The sequence below is a fragment of the Sinohyriopsis cumingii genome, chromosome 15 (assembly GCF_028554795.1).
Source record: "Sinohyriopsis cumingii isolate HCF-2022 chromosome 15, ASM2855479v2, whole genome shotgun sequence".
In the NCBI taxonomy this organism is placed as follows: Eukaryota; Metazoa; Mollusca; class Bivalvia; order Unionida; family Unionidae; genus Sinohyriopsis; species Sinohyriopsis cumingii.
Genome location: NC_142975.1, coordinates 15606426 through 15625839, shown reverse-complemented (window position 1 = coordinate 15625839; position 19414 = coordinate 15606426). Strand labels below are relative to the sequence as shown.

General features: G+C 34.9%; 1 protein-coding gene across 11 annotated transcripts in view; it reads left to right on the top strand.

The window, feature by feature from the left end:
- The window catches only part of LOC149781304 (uncharacterized), a 217722-nt gene that overhangs the window by 148904 nt on the left and 49404 nt on the right, over positions 1-19414 (top strand). For all 11 annotated transcript variants that reach the window (XM_089935397.1, XM_089935393.1, XM_089935395.1 and 8 more), the window contains 10 exons: positions 1802-1923; positions 3500-4039; positions 4627-4878; positions 5531-5658; positions 6883-7046; positions 9400-9523; positions 11605-11711; positions 12752-13073; positions 14273-14442; positions 16603-16782. In XM_089935397.1, the coding sequence (XP_089791523.1) occupies positions 1802-1923; positions 3500-4039; positions 4627-4878; positions 5531-5658; positions 6883-7046; positions 9400-9523; positions 11605-11711; positions 12752-13073; positions 14273-14442; positions 16603-16782 (2109 nt within the window). The remainder of the gene's footprint in view (positions 1-1801; positions 1924-3499; positions 4040-4626; positions 4879-5530; positions 5659-6882; positions 7047-9399; positions 9524-11604; positions 11712-12751; positions 13074-14272; positions 14443-16602; positions 16783-19414) is intronic.

The following is a 19414-nucleotide window of genomic DNA, read 5'->3' as shown; positions in this document are numbered from 1 at the left end:
AATATCCAGTGCATTCATTGTGCGTGCTTTTTATCAGCAAGGTAATTTGTCCATACCTGACAAGGCGTGTACACAGCAGTGATTATTTTTGGAGTGAGCTAGGTTCTTATTAATAGTTTACTGAAGGCTGAAGCCAGGAGTTTACCTGGGTAAATGTATACTTGAGATTTATTTCTATGTTAGAATGGTTTTCAATGGCATTACTGGCTATTGCCTACGAATAAATTGTCTTGTTAGTTTTTGGTATCATTAATTATATTCACTTGCTATAGCTAGGAAAGCCAGCTGTGCAAAGTCGTAATAAATTGAGCTTTAATCAGATTTATAGTCATGGTTTTAATCCACTGTAAATCTCATGCTTAGATAGTCCTGGTTTAAATCCACTGTATATCTCATGCTTAGATAGTCCTGGTTTTAATCCACTGCAAATCTCAGTCATAGATGCAATTTAGAATTTTCTTGACATTTTAATATGAACTCTGTGCAATCAAAGTAACCTGGGATATATTTTTAGAAATCTACCTTCCCTGGGTACCATGCATGTTTAAATGTAACATCCCTTACTGAGTATATATGAAGATGGAGAAATTCATCTGAAGTTATATGCCTGTATTATATTAAATAAATTGCCATTCTTTTTGATATTTTTTAAGAACAGTGATAACTATGAATATTGTACAGGATTAATGAAACCTGTCATTGTTCAAGTTACAGAATACCCTGGGGCCCCGAGTGGCCGAGTGGTCTAAAGTGCTCTCCATTACGGATCACTGCCATCTCACCTCTATCTGCATGGGTTCGAGTCTTGGATTCAGCCAATGTGGGTATGTGAGAAAGCTTGCCAGTAGCTTCTCGTGGGTCGGTGGTTCTTTCCGGGGTTTTCCCGGGTTCTTCCTCCACCATTAATACTGGCCGTCATGTATAGTCTATTGTGTGCTGAAAAATGGCGTTAAACCCTATAACAACAACAACAACAACAGAATACAATATATAATTCCTTATTATTCAAGTCCAACTGCAAACTGCATTGATCTAGATCTGCTGCTGCATAATGTGCCAGCAGATTGGGGTATATGCAGTTTGTTAGGAGTAATCACTAGAACTGCACTTACCTAGATGTGCCCATGCATTATGCAATGGCAGGTCAGGGTTTATGTTGTTTGCGGTTTGGACTTGACTTTATACATGAGTATATATGTTAGATAAAGAGTCACACCTTTCAGGCGTTAGTGTTTCATTATTTCTGATCTGCCATGAATTAAAATCACAGATGACAGCACAATAGTAATGCAACAATATAGATAGACCTTCCAGCTACTTGCATTAGCTTAAGATTTCACCACCTCAGCCATGGAAACCAACTTTTCCTAACCCATTCTTTGATCAGCCAAGAGGCATGTGCAATTTCTGGACTAAGAATGGATTGCACTCACAGTTGTGACATTTTTATTTTGAATACAAGCCAAATAAGGGATGCATGGAGACAATTTGTGAAATTTAGTTGGCTTTAACACTATACTGAATTTAGGTTCTTACAGAATTTATAGAATAAATACACCTTTGTACTACATATGGTAGGAGGAATGCTTTTTAATCATCTTAATACAAACATATACTAGTATATTTGATAAATTTATCTGCTAATCTCTTATTACATGTAAAGGGAAATATGGTACTATAGTCAATCAGGATGGCATACAGTAACATTTGCTTAGCTTCAACCATTGCTGAATGATGTCATTCTGTCTTAGAGAGCTATGATACAGGGTAAAACTTTGAAGTTTGAATTTTCTGTTGCCAGGTCTCACTGGACCGTGAACGTGGAGAACGTATTTCGATGGAGAGCCAGCTTAGGGATAGGATTCGAGAAATTGCAGAGCTTCAGACTCGCTATGATGCCCACAGTGCTGAACTCAATGCAAAGTAAGTTTTTAATAATACAGTGCCCTGTGCAGGAAAAACAATTGCTCTAAAAACATTTAAGTTTGAAAAAAGAGACAAATATACATCATCGATTGGATATGTACCATTGATTTGATTTTTATGTGCCTGCTATAAGATAATGCATATCATGCTAAGTCCATCTATTTATAAATAGTTTTGTTTCTGCACAATAACTAGAATTTTCTACCACATGACAGTTACCAAACCTTATGGATGCTTTGCAGATGTAAGGAAAGAATATCATTTTTGGGGTCAAAGGTATAAGTTACTGCAAATGAAAAAATAAAGACTCATGCACAGTTACTTTACTTCAGGCATGACATAACTGGAAAAAAATGGTCAGTTAATTTTTAGGTCAATAGTCAAGGTCACTGTGACTGAAGAAAAATGGATTTTGCACATAAAATTCAATTCTTGACCTTGTTTTTTGTACATGATTTACATACTAGGTAGGAAAGAAGCTTATTTTTGGGGTCAGAAGTTTAAAATCAAGGTCACTATGGCTGAAGGGAGAGATTCGTTTAAAAAAAAATAATAACTTTGGTTCAAGACCATGTACCTTAACTAAAATTTGTGGCTGGCCTGCATTTAGAATAATAAAGAAACCAGTATATTCTGGGTTCTGAAAGTCAAAGGTCCTGGTCAGAAGGCCTTAATGGTCAAGGTCATTGTAAGACTAATAAGAAAATAATTGTTTCAGCACAGTTTACTTCAAGACTGGATACCTTGACAAAAGTCCTAGATTATTGAGATAAATGGTAAACCATCTCCAGAGTCAACCATGTCCTACTAATGCCATCATAGAGGGGCATGCATGTTTTGCCTCATGGTACTGAAACTAACATTAAACTCCACAAATACAATATGCAGTTACAAAGTGAAGCTAGATATATTTTGTCACTTATTTTCATGTCTGCACAGATGTGCTACATATAGGTTATTACTTATAATCATGTCACACAGTTGTAGCTACTTATCGGTTATTACTTATAATCATGTCTGCACAGATGTAGCTACATATAGGTTATTACTTATAATAATGTCTACTACAGATTGGTTATTACTATAATCATGTCTGCACAGATGTAGCTACATATAGGTCACTACTTGCAGTTTTGTGTGCTACAGATGTAATGCCTAATGTAGATTCAAGATATTATTTATATCCATGTATACTACAGACATAGGTACATACAGGATGACATTGTTATTCATGGGAAATTGTAGACCAAGAACAGATCTCAGACTGAAAATTTAGAATCATGTCTGTACATTGTCATTTTATATGTACTTAAAATATATTGCTGAAATTATATTCATGCAAATTATAACCTTCTGCTGTGTGTGCTATCATATATTGTGTATTGTATATATTCTTGTTTGGTCTTGATTATAATTGCAAAATGTAATTATATTCCATATAATTGTTAGGACAGATCATTTTGCCTATTCACAATAATTGACTTATGCTCATGACTAATTAGATGAAAAAGTCTGGACTGCCAAATAAGTCCATATTGCGAAAGTTTACAGTTATTCATCACTTTGTTTGTAGGGTCAATGAGCTGACCATGTGCAATGAGAAACTGAAGATTCAACTTGAAGAAAAGGAGAAGACAGTTTCTAATCTTCGCCGTAACTTGGATCTGGACCATGAGGAGTCAGTTGTCCAGACCAGCTCAGCTCGTCAGATGCGTGAGGAAACAGATGCTCTTCACTCTGCTTTGCGTAACATTGCTGAGGCTGTGATTAATGATGCAGAGGATGAAGAGGATTCAGCCCTTGAGTTGAGTACTGAGCATGCCTCACCATTCCGTACCCGATCCACATCCCCTAAAGTTAGAACAAGCCGGTCTCCTGTCAGATCGAAGTCTCCTCTTGCCAGGTCTCGCTCTCCAGCTTTCGCAGATGCCACATTCTCTGCTGTGCAGGCTGCCCTGAACAAACGTCAGCTTCAGGTATCCGAATTGAAAGCCAAACTGAATGCTAGCAAGGACCACAATGCCACCGTCAGAAAGATGCTAGATGATGCTGAGAATGAGAAGAGGAGATTGGAACTCCAGATTCTCAACTTCAAGGAGGAGTTGGACATTATGTGAGTTTTTGTTGTCCTGTTGTTGTGGGTTTAACACCATTCATCAGCGCACAATAGGCTGTACATGGTGGCCAGTATAACCAGTAAAAGATGAACCTGGGACATTCGTGGTAAAATCTACCAACTGACATGAAAGCTACTGACAAGCTTCCTCACATGTAATTTTTTTGTGGCTAGTACGGGGGTGACATTTTCAGTCCATCATTTTGAGAACATTTAACTCTTGATCAGAATTGTGTCCTTGTGTCTGAAGCATTGTGTAGACCTTGTACTGATGTGTACTGTCTGAAAAGGAGTCATATACCATATAGTATATGTTTGTATACTGATAATTTATCTTTTAGACTTAGAGAAATGTATTGCTTTGATATAGAATTATGAAATCCTCATTTATTGTAATAAATGTTTTTGCTGGCTTTACAAAAATGGTAGTATCTTAATGGTACCATACACAGTGTTCCAGTGACTTATTTTGGTCTTTTTTTAAGAAATGAATATCATTTTTTAAAGAGTTAAATCTTGGTCACTTTTATTGATTTATTCTGTCTGCCAGTAATCTCTTAACATGATGGTTTGTCTGCATGCAGGAGACGTGATAGAGAAGACTGTGTTCGGGACAAAGACAGAATAAAGAATGCTCTCAGCCTGAACAGCAACGAGAAATCACAGCTTGAAAAGATCCGTCATGAGCTGAATGAACAAATTGAGATGATGAATCGTGAGAATGAGAAACTGCAGTCTGCCAACACTGAGCTTCAGCGACAACGTGACAATCTGGAGGATGAGAAGGATGACATCACAAATGATAAGGAAAGACAGATTAAGGAGAATGAAAGATGGTAAACCTTTTTTTCTTCACCAGCATGATTGTCGAAGTGCATGTAGCGTTACCCTTGTTTATCAGCGCTTCTGTCTGAATAGATTTTTCATTTCCTGGGTGGTACGGTAGGCAATTTGTATTCAGCGAATACATTTTTGGTAACTTAGATCATTCTAGAAAAAAGTTAATGTGACACATACTTATGCAGGTTTTTTTTTAATAACAAAATTCCATTGCTGTGTTAAGCTCACCTAATTTTCCTATTGACTATGATTCAAAAAATATAATTTCTAGCTGAAAACTTTGTTATGAAGTGAATCTATGTAAAATTAGGATATTCTCACAATTATATTCTTATCTACAGCTTTACATTGAGCATGTTTATACCATGTAGTTGTTTTGGGTTTAGACCATTTCTCAGTTCAAGATAGGTTATACATGATGGCCAGTAAAACTGGTGGATGAAGAACCCAAGAAAACCCTGGGAACAACCACTTACCTTCAGAAGCTGCTGACAAGCTTTCTCACACATCCACAATAGCTTAAACTGCTCAGCCTCCCTGGTAACCCAATTACATGAAGTTTTACCATTTTTAAACTTTTTCCATGTAATGTTGAAGGTGTAAATTTACTTTGGTTTACTCATTTGCATCAATATTCCGTTCTTTCAGCCAACGAATCATCGAGCAACAGGAGAACAAGATCTCCTCACTGAAAGAAGAGCTGGTGGCAACTAAGGAGGCTCTGAACCGTGCTCTTCTGGATAAAGAAGTTCTTGATCAACAGAAAACAGAAGTTGGTTAGTATTATTTGTCTCGATAAGAAAGTTCTGGATCAACAGAAAACAGAAGTTGGTTAGTATTATTTGCCTTGATAAGAAAGTTCTGGATCAACAGAAAACAGAAGTTGGTTAGTATTATTTGTCTCGATAAGAAAGTTCTGGATCAACAGAAAACAGGAGTTGGTTAGTATTATTTGTCTCGATAAGAAAGTTCTGGATCAACAGAAAACAGGAGTTGGTTAGTATTATTTGTCTCGATAAGGAAGTTCTGGATCAACAGAAAACAGAAGTTGGTTAGTATTATTTGTCTTGATAAGAAAGTTCTGGATCAACAGAAAACAGAAGTTGGTTAGTATTATTTGTCTTGATAAGAAAGTTCTGGATCAACAGAAAACAGAAGTTGGTTAGTATTATTTGTCTTGATAAGGAAGTTCTGGATCAACAGAAAACAGAAGGTGGTTAGTATTATTTGTCTTGATAAGAAAGTTCTGGATCCACAGAAAACAGGAGTTGGTTAGTATTATTTGTCTCGATAAGAAAGTTCTGGATCACCAGAAAACAGAAGGTGGTTAGTATTATTTGTCTCGATAAGAATGTTCTGGATCAACAGAAAACAGAAGTTGGTTAGTATTATTTGTCTTGATAAGGAAGTTCTCGATCAACAGAAAACAGAAGTTGATTAGTATTATTTGAACTAGTTGCTGTCTTTCATTATCAAAAATATCACAAAGTGGCATTCTTGCATTGAGGGTTGTTCCAGTAAAACATGTCTGGAACTCAGGGGCAGGCACTTTTAATATGGGGTATTCACCCATGGATGCAATTAGAATTTTCTTATCATTTTGATATGAACTGTGTGAAAAGAAAAGTACCCTGACATATATTTTTTTTTAAAAACTGCCTTCCCAGGGTACCATGTATATTTACAGCCCTGATTATTTCTTTTAAACAATGGTCACTCACGTAGCTCAATAACAGTAACAGTATTAGCATTAAGAAATTTTTGCCAGGTGTTTGTTAATTAATTGATGATTAAATATTAATGAATCGATTAATTGATCGACTGATTGTTTGATGACAGTTTTAGTCAGAATTAGAATAATTATTACAAAATGACTTCTTGTTGTGTCACGATGATCATGATGATCATAGTATTACCGTCAATATCATTGTTGTTAGTTTCTTGTCATTGTTATCACCATTGTTATCTTTTTTTTCATTAACACTGTTATCTTGATACAGGTGAGGCCCTGTCAAAAGCAGAGATGGTGAAGGCAGAATTAGAACTTGAAATGAACAAGGCAAGGACTGAGGAAGCTGCACTGAAAGATGCACTTCTCAAAATGCAGGCCCTGAATGAAGGACTTGGACAAGATAAGATTGAACTTAACAAGATCATTATGCAGGTACGAACCATTTTACTAGAAGATATGAAACAAAGGATTTTATTTCTTCAGTAGTGACAGTTTTCTGGCTCAAGCCAGAATTCCAGATTCACCGAAGTTACTTTAGGCTGTGCATTAACTTTCCTTCATATTCCACTTAGTTAAGTAATTTCCTTCACAGACCACATAGTTAAGTCCATTTCCTTCACAGACCACATAGTTAAGTAATTTCCTTCACAGACCACATAGTTAAGTCCATTTCCTTCACAGACCACATAGTTAAGTAATTTCCTTCACAGACCACATAGTTAAGTCCATTTCCTTCACAGACCACATAGTTAAGTAATTTCCTTCACAGACCACATAGTTAAGTCCATTTCCTTCACAGACCACATAGTTAAGTCCATTTCCTTCACAGACCACATAGTTAAGTCCATTTCCTTCACAGACCACATAGTTAAGTCCATTTCCTTCACAGTCCGTGTAGTTAACTCTATTCCACTAAGTTAAATCCATTTTCTTCACACCCCACTTATTAATCATTCCTTCACAGTCCACCCAGTTAAATCAATTTCCTTGACAGTCCACCTAGTTAAGTTCCTTCATTTAGGTCTATTTCTTTCTAAGTCCACCCTATTAAGTCCATTTCCTTTACAGTCCACCTTGTTAAATCTGTTTCCTTAACATGCCACCTAGTTAAGTCCATTTCATCACAGTCGACCTAGTTACATCTATTTCTTTCACAGTCCACCAAGTTTAAGTCCATTTCATCACAGTTCACCAAGATAAGTCCATTTTATCAGTCCACCTATTTAAGTCCTTTTTTCCCCATGATACAGATTGGTCTTTTTATCTTACCTTATATTGAAATTATTCACTATCTTCTTTGTACTGTGAGCTAAAATTATTTAGACATGTGCCTTATGTCTACATGGGTACATGAGAAAGCTTGCCAGTAGCTTCTCATGGGTTGGTGGTTCTTCCCTGGGGTTTTCAAGGGTTCTTCCTCCACCAGTTATACTGGCTGTCATGTATAACCTATCTTGTGCTGTAAATTGGCGTTAAACCCTACTACAACAATAACATCAACCTTATGTCTAATATAATAGATATGAAAAGTTGTCATTCATTATAAGATAGGTCAGTATATCTTCAAAAAGATAAAGGTGATATTGTTTGATCTTTGGAAACTGTCCATGCTGTCTTTGATACCCACTTTTAAGATGTTTTCTAGAGTACAAGGTAACAAATTATATCACTGGTTCTTGGTTTCTTGCACAGAAAAAGAAATGAATGACATGCTAAGAACTTCATCAAATGTATATTTCTCATTATAAGTACAGAGAAATCCTGCAATGACATGGTGATTGGGATCCATCAGGTACCATTGTGTTATATAACCTATCATACACTAATGCAGCAAGTCAGTTAATTGAAGAAAATTATGCATGCTTATTCCCTTGACTCTTCAAATTGGGTGGGGGAATATAGCAGTGTGCGCAAAGGTGCATGCATCACTGTCAGTCACCAGCCTAAAACAATGCACAGTAAACAAGAAATGGTGAAAACACAGTGATTGCATATTTAATATTTGATTTTAAATAGAACACCATGCATCAGGCCATACATGTACAGCATGAATACATGTAGGCACTGACTAACCTGATTGCATCCATAACAATTAATCAATAAACATTCAATTGAAAATTTGCATAAAAATCATCCAGTTTAGTCATTTCAGCATAGACTATCATGTGCCTGAATTCAATATAAAAAATATTAATGTAAGGAAAGTTCAAGAAAATTTACAGTTCAGTATATATGCATGTTTACTTGTAGATGTCATTAGGTGGTGTTGGTATACATTTCAAACTGCTAAAATTTGCTTTGCTTGATTGCATATGAATGTAAATACAGTGCATAATTCCTTCAGTAATAATTGGATTAACAATTATCAGCATTTTAAAGGTCTGTTTTCTTTCATAATATAAGATAAATGTGGTTATTGACAATGCACACAGCTACAATAACCATTTACAATTAGAAACTTTTAACAACTTTTTAAGAAAGGAGCAGTGACAAGACATTTTTCTTCAATAATTCAATAGATGTTGCCAGATTGGTAAAATAAACTCTTTTTTACTTTTGGCTCTAAAACTCTGTATTATTGAATGAAATTGGTGAAATTATTGTCAAGTTTCAGGAGCCATGCCACAGCTGTTTTATATACAAATTATTGGTACAACAAAGAGTATTACTGCAGGGTATCACTGTAAATGTTATACTGAGATGTAAGGGCACTTAATTACCAATGCAAAGCAGTTTTGTTTCTGTCTGGGTTTGCTTACATTTATATTCATCACTGATCTTTCAGATGGAATCAGAGAAGGCATCCCTGACAGGAGAGAAGCAGGCCCTGGAGCAGGAGCGGACTGGAATCCGTGAGGAGCTGGTCCGTGTTGAGCAGGAGAAGATGGATCTTGACACTGAGAAGATGGGTAAATCAATCATGGATAGTCTTTTAAACAGTCAGTGCAAGCCAAGATTTGAGTATCATTACATGCAGATAAGAATCCACTTTATAAATGGAGGTGTTCTTGCATTCGTTAGGGCCCCATGTTGAAATGCATGTGGCCCATATTAATCGCCATTTTCATCTGTCTGTCTGTTTCCACTTTTTGTGACCAGTCTGCAGCCCTGACACAAAATTGGATGCCATTTGTTAGGTTAATTGCACGTTACATGCAGAAAAGCATTATCATTTAAAATTCAGTTTTGATGATATTACTTTCCTATTTATAAATTTAAATTTCCACTATAGCAGTAACCACTGTAGCTCAGGAACCATTCAGCCTGTTCTGATACAGTTTGATATGTACACTGTCTCATAGTTCTGGATGGCTTCCGCATCATCAACTCCATTTTAAATAAAATTATGGCCCTCATAATTAACTTAATGTCATCAAAATGGACATTGATTGTAATTGTCATAGATAGGGAAGCATTCGGCATATTCTGGTTCAGTGTACATTGTGTCATAGTCCTGGATGGGTTATGTGTCATCAACTCCATTTTAAATAAAGTTGTGGATCATCACAAGTAACTTAATATCATCAAATCATCAAAATGGATTTTTATTTTAACTGGCATAGCTCATTAAGCAGTGAACATGTTCTGATGCAGATTGGTATGAATACCACCGTACAAACTTAAACGTGCTGTTTTGTGGGCTCTAACATTAGGTAGATAAGTCTTATGTGGTGCACCCATCGTTAGAGCTCTACTTCATAGATTGAAATATTATATTGTGTAATTTTCAGCAGGTTATAAAAGATCCAATGTTTGTGCATCATAATAATAATAATAATAATGAGGACATTGTATAGCGCCTAATCTTTAGAAGCTCTAAGCACTTTACAACATTAGACAACACCTATAAGATAATAAAAAAACATATACTAATATTATTACAAAAACAAACATTAAAAAAATAAAAAACATGCTGAGAATATTTCAGGTAGGAAACATTATTAGGTCTTTAAGTTTGTTCTTGCAGTCAAAATAAGTGAATTTTGAGAGCCCTCTTGAATGTGATCACTGTGTCTTAGTGTCTAAGTTCAGTGGGAAATTCATTCCACGTTGCTGGGCCCTGGTATGCAAAGGAACGCTGTCCATATGACTTTGTTTTCATAGTGGGAATAATGAGTGTACGATTGTCAGAAGAGGAGTGTAATATCAACAGCTGAGTTTTTTTTTGTTAGAATTACTCGATTTCTCCAATTTAGAACAGATCTTTTGTTGGAAATAAATTGCTGACTCATAAAATCAAGGAACTTTGTGTCCCAATAAAAACATTCTACTGGTCAAATGCTTTCTATAAAATTGGGAACATACTGCTTGTGAAACTTGTTTCTTGTTCTTTGTAGTTAGTCTGTTGAGGAAAATGAATACAATTATTACATTTCTCATTATTTGAATAATTTAGCCAAGAAGGAAAAGACAAAGCAAGGAGATGTTCTTCATCAGTAATTTTGTTGGCATCATAGTAAACATAATTAGGACATATTGAAACTTCAAGAATGGTGTAATTTAATACAGATCGAGTCTTTTTAATCCATGTTCTTTAATTGCCGTCATAATAAAAACTGATGCATGAAATGACTTGATGGAGGAGGTCTTTTGACGTCAAATCTGTTAATTCTTCCCTCTTGATGAGACCTGTTTGGATCAAGATTTTATTTATTCAATTTGAAATACTGATGGCATAAGTAGACCTTGAATATTAGGACAGAAACATATAAAACTTATTGTTTAACACCATTTTGGATTGCATACTACTATATTGTCTAGAGAGACAATTGAAAATAAATTTGTAATTTTTAATGTGTGTTATTTTGTATGGTACTAATCATAAGAATACAGTTGAGTGCACTTCCCAGTGAATATTTTGATTTAGAAACAATGAATTTTGGAAAATGTTTGAAAAATAAGAATGTAGCAGAGTCCTATTTAAAATTAGCTTCAAATCTAAATGAAACAATTATGAACACACTTTCTCAATTTTTAATTTTACTTGTAGGCTTGAACCAGACCCTGGAGCTGAGTGAGATGACGAGACAACAACTTGAGGATGAGATCAAAGTTCTCAACCAGGAAAAGGCTGAGATCACCGAGCAGCTCAACCATGTGAGTGATTGTCTCAAGTCACTATAAACTTCAAACCATATTTATTTGACACCAATTGCACATGAAGATCTAAGATCTTATTTCATTCACTCCAGATGGTATTTTATATGCTGGACTCTAAGGTGGACAAATTAAATTAGGGTTCTCATACTGTTAGAAACGGGAAAGAGTCAGGAATAAAATATTCCCTACTAGAAAGAGCCATCTTTTTGGGGGGCTAAATTTGGCAAAAGTTGGGGAATAACCAAGAAGTTTCAGAAGCTACATTAGATAGGTTAGTTGCAGAATAAAAAATGTTTAAAATAGTACTTTCACTGATTGTGAATTCAGTGTGTTAGTTGAATTTTCGGAAGTTGCAGAACTCCTTATTCAGCCACAATGTAAACTTGTGTATACAATTCTTGGGTGGCACTGTGTCCAGTCAAGAAAATTATATATATTTTTGAAACTGCATAAATGACCTCTGAGACGTTTGATGCTGTCCAAGCATTTATTCACCAGTAAACAGCAAAACCATGTGCAATGTCAGTCATGTGAAAATAAAGTGGCTGAATTAACAGGAATTTTCTTGCAAAGGTACTATACAGTACTTAACCTTTTGTGTACGGTTCCATAGAAGGTGACTATTTCCAAGGATGTGGAATCACTATTTCTAGTGATATTTCTGTCTATAACAGTTCAGTGAAGATTAAAACTTAATTTAAAAGTATATAACATTTGCTTTTCCTGTTTAATTTAAAAGTATATAACATTTGCTTTTCCTGTTATACTTGGTATATAAGATGTCTACCAGTTTGCAGCATTGTGTTATGATAGGCATTTGTTACTATTTTGTGCACATGTCTGCCAGCATTTATGTCATTAAAGATAAAAAGAACTGTAGTTATCAGTTGGAAGAGCAATGAGCTGGGTGTAGATTGGCAAGATTTTAGTATGACTGAAATATTCCATATTGATTTTGGCAGCTGTAGCTAGCTAAAATTCTTTGTAACAAAAATTAAATCTACAGCAGTTTTACATAACTTTTGATTTTATCACAGGTTGCAAGGCAGAAGCAGGCTCTAGCTGAAGACTTGGTTGCAGCACGTAAGGATATGGAGCGTAACAACATCCAGCTCAAGAGGATTGCAAAGGAGAAAGAGGCCTTAACACAGGAGAAGGGAGAGCTTGTTGTGCAGGTTACAGCCACTGAACGTGAGAATCGTCAGCAGAGTGAGTTGATTGCAGCACTTCGCTCGGATAAAGAAGGCTTGGAAGCCTCTCTGTATGAGCTCCAGGTGACAGCCACCCAGCTCGAGAATCGTAAGAATCAGCTGGAGGTTGAAGTACAGGAACTCAATGTCAGGAAGGAGAATCTTCTTGGTAAGCTAATGATAAGATCAAGTGTAAATTGTTTCCTATACAGATGGCCCTTAATAAATTGGTTTATTTTACAGGCTAATTGTTTCACTTGTTTTATTATTAGATAGATAATATTTAGGTGCTTGGTGGCTTTGTTTAAATGCCAACATCATTTCATGTTTCACTATGGAAATATATTTTGGCATTGAACAGTATTCTCACCATGCAGTGAAAACAAGAGGCTGCTTTTTTTCCAAATAATTGCCTACATGCACAGACACTCACACACATGCATTTAGATTCTCTTATTGCTAAAAGGTTGGATAATTTACATTGTCTTCATATTTAATTGACCCCCCCCATTTTTAGATTCTCTTATTGATAAAAAGTTGGATAATGTACATTATTTTCATATCTGATATATGCTGGAAGCATTGTAATTGAATTCTTGTTTGTTTTTTGTTTTTTAATGTTTGCTTTCACTTGATGGAGACTTTCATTTACTTGTATGTGATGGAATCAGTATAGTCTATTTTTAACTCCATCAAACAATTCTTTTAATCACAGTGCTCACTACAACTGCAGAAATGTGCTATGGGAGGTAATCCAAATTAGGATATGTTTTTAAGACTTGTTTCCATTTACATTGATTATAAGACCACAAAGATGGTTGCAGTGTTGTTTGTTTTCAAAAATTAATAATATATATATGCTATCTCTAGTAGAATTTAAGGTATCAAAAGTATGTTTAATTAGGCAATATTAGATATTTATTTGTTTACAACAAATCTTCATGCAGTCTCATTATGTATTGAAAGAATTAAGCACTTATAGAAAATAAAAATAAAGTATAAGCTGTCTGATAATAAAAGTAATATGTTAAACTGTGACCATTTACCCTTAAAATTGAATTCCATCTGACATAATTAAGATAGGTGAGAAAGTGAGGGATTGTTGTCAGTAAAAGCAAATTCAAATTTTAGAAAATTGGAGATCACTCTCAATATTGGTAAAATGTGAGAAAATTTTGGATGACTGTCAGTACTGGCAAAATGTGAGATAATCAGGGATGACTTTCAATAATTTTGTACCAGACAGATGTGAGATAATTAGGATGACTGTCAATATTGGCAAAATGTGAGATAATTAGGGATGACTGACAATACCTTTGTACTAGACAAATGTTAGATAATTAGATGGACTAATTTACCAATATGCAGGTGAGATCAATCGCATTGTGAAGGAAAAAGAGGCAGACCTAGATAAGTACGAACACCACCGTGATGACCTGACAAAACGCCTGGCACAACTGGAGCGTGACATGCAGCTTGCGCTCACACAGGAGAAACAGGCACATGAAGAGGATATTGAGAGGATTACCAAGGAGAAGGTAAATATTTTCAATACTCCACATTATTTTAACATAGTGCTTTTTTCGAATTCAGTGAGAATGCTTAAATTCAGAAATACTTGTTTCATCCTAAGGCAAGAAAGTTGTTTGTGTTTATTTTTCTACTAAGGTAATTATGAAAATTGCCTTTTGAAGTTTGTGTGCATTTGACTATATTTGCAATAATGTTGTCTTGCAAAATACATCAACAGCATTCTGTCTGTTGTAGTGATCAGATTTTATTCCTGCTTTGGAAGATTAGAATGGTGGTGGTAACAATGTAACCAGCTAAATGCAGTTTAGAAATTAGAATGGTGGTGGTAACAATGTAACAAGCTAATTCAGTTTAGAAATTTAGAATGGTGGTGGTAACAATGTAACCAGCTAAATGCAATTTGGAGTGGTGGTGGTAACAATGTAACCAGCTAAATGCAATTTAGAATGGTGGTGGTAACAATGTAACCAGCTAAATGCAATTTATAAATTTAGAATAGTGGTGGTAACAATGTAACCAGCTAAATGTGATTTAGAATGGTGGTGGTAACAATGTAACCAGCTAAATGCAGTTTAGAAATTTAGAATGGTGGTGGTAACAATGTAACCAGCTAAATGCAATTTAGAGTGGTGGTGGTAACAATGTAACCAGCTAAATGCAATTTAGAATGGTGGTGGTAACAATGTAACCGTTTAAATTCAATTTAGGAATTTAGAATGGTGGTGGTAACAATGTAACCAGCTAAATGCAATTTAGAAATTTAGAATGGTGGTAGTAACAGTGTAACCAGCTAAATGCAATTTTAAGCAATCCTCTGTGCATGCAACATTTTTGTTTTTATGAACATTCATAATGTTCTTTAAATCTTTGAAAGCCTGATCGAGAATATTTGGAATTTGTATTTAGAGCCTAAAACTGAAAATTGTTTTAAATCTCACAATATTAGTTTGTTGCTGTTGAGTAGTCAGGACCATTTATCAAAAAACAGAAAAGTTCAGGCACTGTGGTACCAGTGTAATTGAGTTTAATATCTTTCCAAAGAGCATTGCTTTTAATCTTTTCATCATGTTACAAAAATCATCAGAAAATCATGACCAGGCATAATTCAACCAGTTGACTTTGAAAATTGGTCTTGTATACAGACACTCTGAAAGATGGCAACGAAGGTAGAGCTACCATTGCAGAGCTCCGTGGCACCATCTCAGGCTGGTTATTGGATAAAACATTAATTTTTGCTGATGAAATTAAAGCCATATTCACATTTTTGAACTACATGGCAACCCCTAAGAAAACAAATTTTGTCATCTTTCCAAGTTCTAATTCCACATTGAAAACCTGAAATCAGATAACATGTTAATCAAAATCATGATTTTGTTGTTGTTGTTGTAGGGTTTAACGCCATTTTTCAGCACAAGAACATGATTTTTAATATACATCTGATAAAAGTATTATTTACTGTTGGCTGCCTGATCCCATTGGTAACAAATGTAATGAAAGGGTAAATAAAGAGTCAAGACTGCCTTGCATTTGTACATTTCTGAATGAAAGAGTCCAAATAATGTTTTTAGATAATACAGAAATCAGCATGTTATTCATATTTGGCAGAATATGCGGAATGAAAACTCAGCAAACTTGCTTCATAAGATATTGTTAGATGGAGGAATCCCTCATATAGAACATGTCAGAGAGATGCGGTGGTATCATGCTCTTCACTTGTCAGACACTCATATTCAAGTCATGAATTGTGAACCTCGGAGTATATGCCCAGCCAATTCTGTGGAACAGTGGAACACGTTTTTGCTCAGTTTCTTTACTTCCACTATGTGAGACAAAAGTATTTTGACATGATCTCAATGAAGAAATGTAATGATAAAATAATATGAGAGAAAATATTTAGCTTTTAGCCTGTTTCAAGCGTGTACACATACCTAAGATTACAATCCAATATTTGACATGGTTAACATTAATGTTCATTGATTTCGTTATTCTTAGGGATTCATTGTTGATATTCTTTGAAGTGTAAGTAGACTGCAGTTATGTTTTTATTTGTATTATTGTTGTCATATACATAAATTTTATTTCTTCATGAACTTCAGAGTCTTTATGTCTGATATTTGCAATTTACTTTCTTCAGGCATTTATTAAAGAATAAATTTTTTTTATAGGAGGTACAGCGTCAAGACTTTGAGAATGAGCGTGAAGAGTTAATCCATAAGTTCAACATGGAGAAAGAGGAGATTCAGAACAACTTTGAACATGAGAAGGAGGAAATGCAGCTCGATATTGGCAATCTTCAGCGAGAACGGGACAGCTCAATGCTTATGGCTGAAAATGACAAGCAGCAGGTAAAGAATACTAATTTAATCAATGATACTTGTTTCATTCTCTGGATTGTATATAATTTTCATAATCTATCTTATTATCAGAAATGGGTTTGATTACATGTGCATCTTGTTCTCTACTGTCACTGGCTTCATCAACCATTTGGATAACAGACTGATATGATCATCTTATGTTGCAACCCTAACAAGCATCACTCTGTTCAGTGCACTACCACCCCTGTCACATAAGAATAGCTAGTAACTCCTTGGATATCGGGGCAGAATATTCGTGGATACTTGATCTCTTGCTTAAGGAAAATTGTTGATAGTCCATCCTGATTGTAATGTTCAACAGTGTTTATTGGATCATGTAACACATGGTGTAACCTTTCTAATGCAGGCCTTGAATATCCAAGACCCCCTTTCTTTTGCGGCTGAAACAATTGTCCATCTTTCCTTTGCAGTATGAGAATTGGCACTGCGTGTTATGTCTCTTTGTGCAGTCCAATCACATGGTTCAGTACTTAGGCAGTTTATGTAGCCAAAAGGATAAGTAATCTTGTGTAGTCCTGCATCTGAGATGTGTGGGCTGGTGTGTGTGGTCCTTCTGACAACATTCCCGATTTTCAGCTTTTTCAAAAACTGCACAACCAATTTCCAAAAATGTATTGGAATCATTTTGAAACCTTGCAAGCTTATACAAATGCTGCTGCTCCACTATCTGGTCAACAAAGCCATTCAGTGGTTTCTCAGAACATACCTAACAGAATATGAACAGAATTGACCGCATCCTGGCACAAAGTCATTTTAATTTGTGTGAAAATGCCAGTGAGATCCAGCCACTTATACTAAAAATAGTAAACTTTGAAAGGACTTTTTCATGAACTGTTACACAAGATTTGACTAAAGTTTGGCAGTTGATATCGGTTTGATACAAATGATGCGGGTATGCATTCATATATGTGGCCATTATTACTAAATTAGAAATGCCTTTGAAAACTTTGTTCTCTCAAATCAGTCTGCACAGAATATTTTTAGATTTACACAATCTAAAATTGATTTTGTACCAAAATAACAGAAATCACCCATTTGAAAGGAGAAAATATGTTCAAGAAATGGTAACACATGATTACCAATAGAAACATAAATTTGATGAGACAGAGACTAGTAATATTGAAAACTTTTATTTTCCCACTCTGCTCTTACATGATATCAGAAAGAAATTATCATGAATGGAGTTTGTTTATTTACTTATTTAATGGTGGAAGACGTTTTTTTTAAATTCGTTCTCATGAAGATGACAGATTGCTTTTTTAAATTTGTCATTAAATTTTGGTTTTATTTCAAAGATGGTGAAAATAAAATAACACTGTTTATGACTTCATTTGGTGTAAAGTATATAAATAATAGGTTATTGAATTTGTAGATAGATATACATGTGTACTGAGTATTTTGGCAGGCTTACTGACAAGCATTTGTACCACACTAATATTTATTTTTCAGTTCAAAGTCAATAATCCATTCACATTGCTGTCTTTGCTAAATATGAAACAAAACCTTTAAAAACTTCTTAAAAAAAGCCACTCATTAGAATTTGACTAATTTCAACAGACTCTGTTAGTGTCAGAGGCCTTTTGGGTCTTCTAAAGGATTCTGATTTTGCTGTAAGATATGGGAGTCATTACCAAAACAAAGCAAAACAAAAAAAAAGTTTACGATTTTTTTCTCAAGACCAGTGGACAGAAGTAGACCAAATGTAACAGAAGTATCCTGGCAACAACGGGTTTAAATTTATTATAATGAGTTGGATCTGCTGTCAAATATGAACACCATTACTAAAAATAGAAAACTTTGTAATGAGTAACACCATATTGCTCTGCCTGCAGTGACTGAATTTTGCTGTTAGACCTAGATCTTGGTCCCACCTTTACCAGTTGTTACCGTCATGGAGACCTTTTGTCCTCATATTGGAATATTATTGAAATCTGCTGACTCAGTCATTCTTGCCCTTTGACACAAGTATATGAAGGAAAAATGTTCCAAAGATCAATATCAACCAGAAACTGTCAATAAACAAATTGAAATACCTCATATACTTGCATGAAAGTCAAGTCCAACTGCAAACATCATAGACCATGATCTGCCATCAGATAATGTGCCATCAGTTCAGGGTTTTTTGTCGATTGTTCTACTGATTACCCCTAACAAAATGCATGTATCCAGATCTGCCTTGACATAATGTAATGACAGATCTGGGTCTTCACAGTTTGCAGTTGTATTCGACATATAAGTGATTATATACAATAGGCATTAATGGCAGAGGTATCTATTGTCTTTTCTTCAGATTTTCAGTTTTATCTATGTTACACTTCAGCTCTTTCTCTGAATCATCCATTTGATATGCTTCATTTTTACCATATGTCTAAATGACAGCACATACATACTCCTCCTTCCTTATGTCTTTTATCATTGGTCAACTAATACAAGCATCAAGTCCTTGTTTTTCATGCTTAATGGAATGACAGGTTTAAATCATAGCATTCATTGACCATCAGTAGTGGAAATACCTTGAAATTATTCTGTCAATAACATATTCCAAATAGTTGTATAGTGTATCAATTATATCAATAGCAAATTGTTTTGACCTTTAATCTGT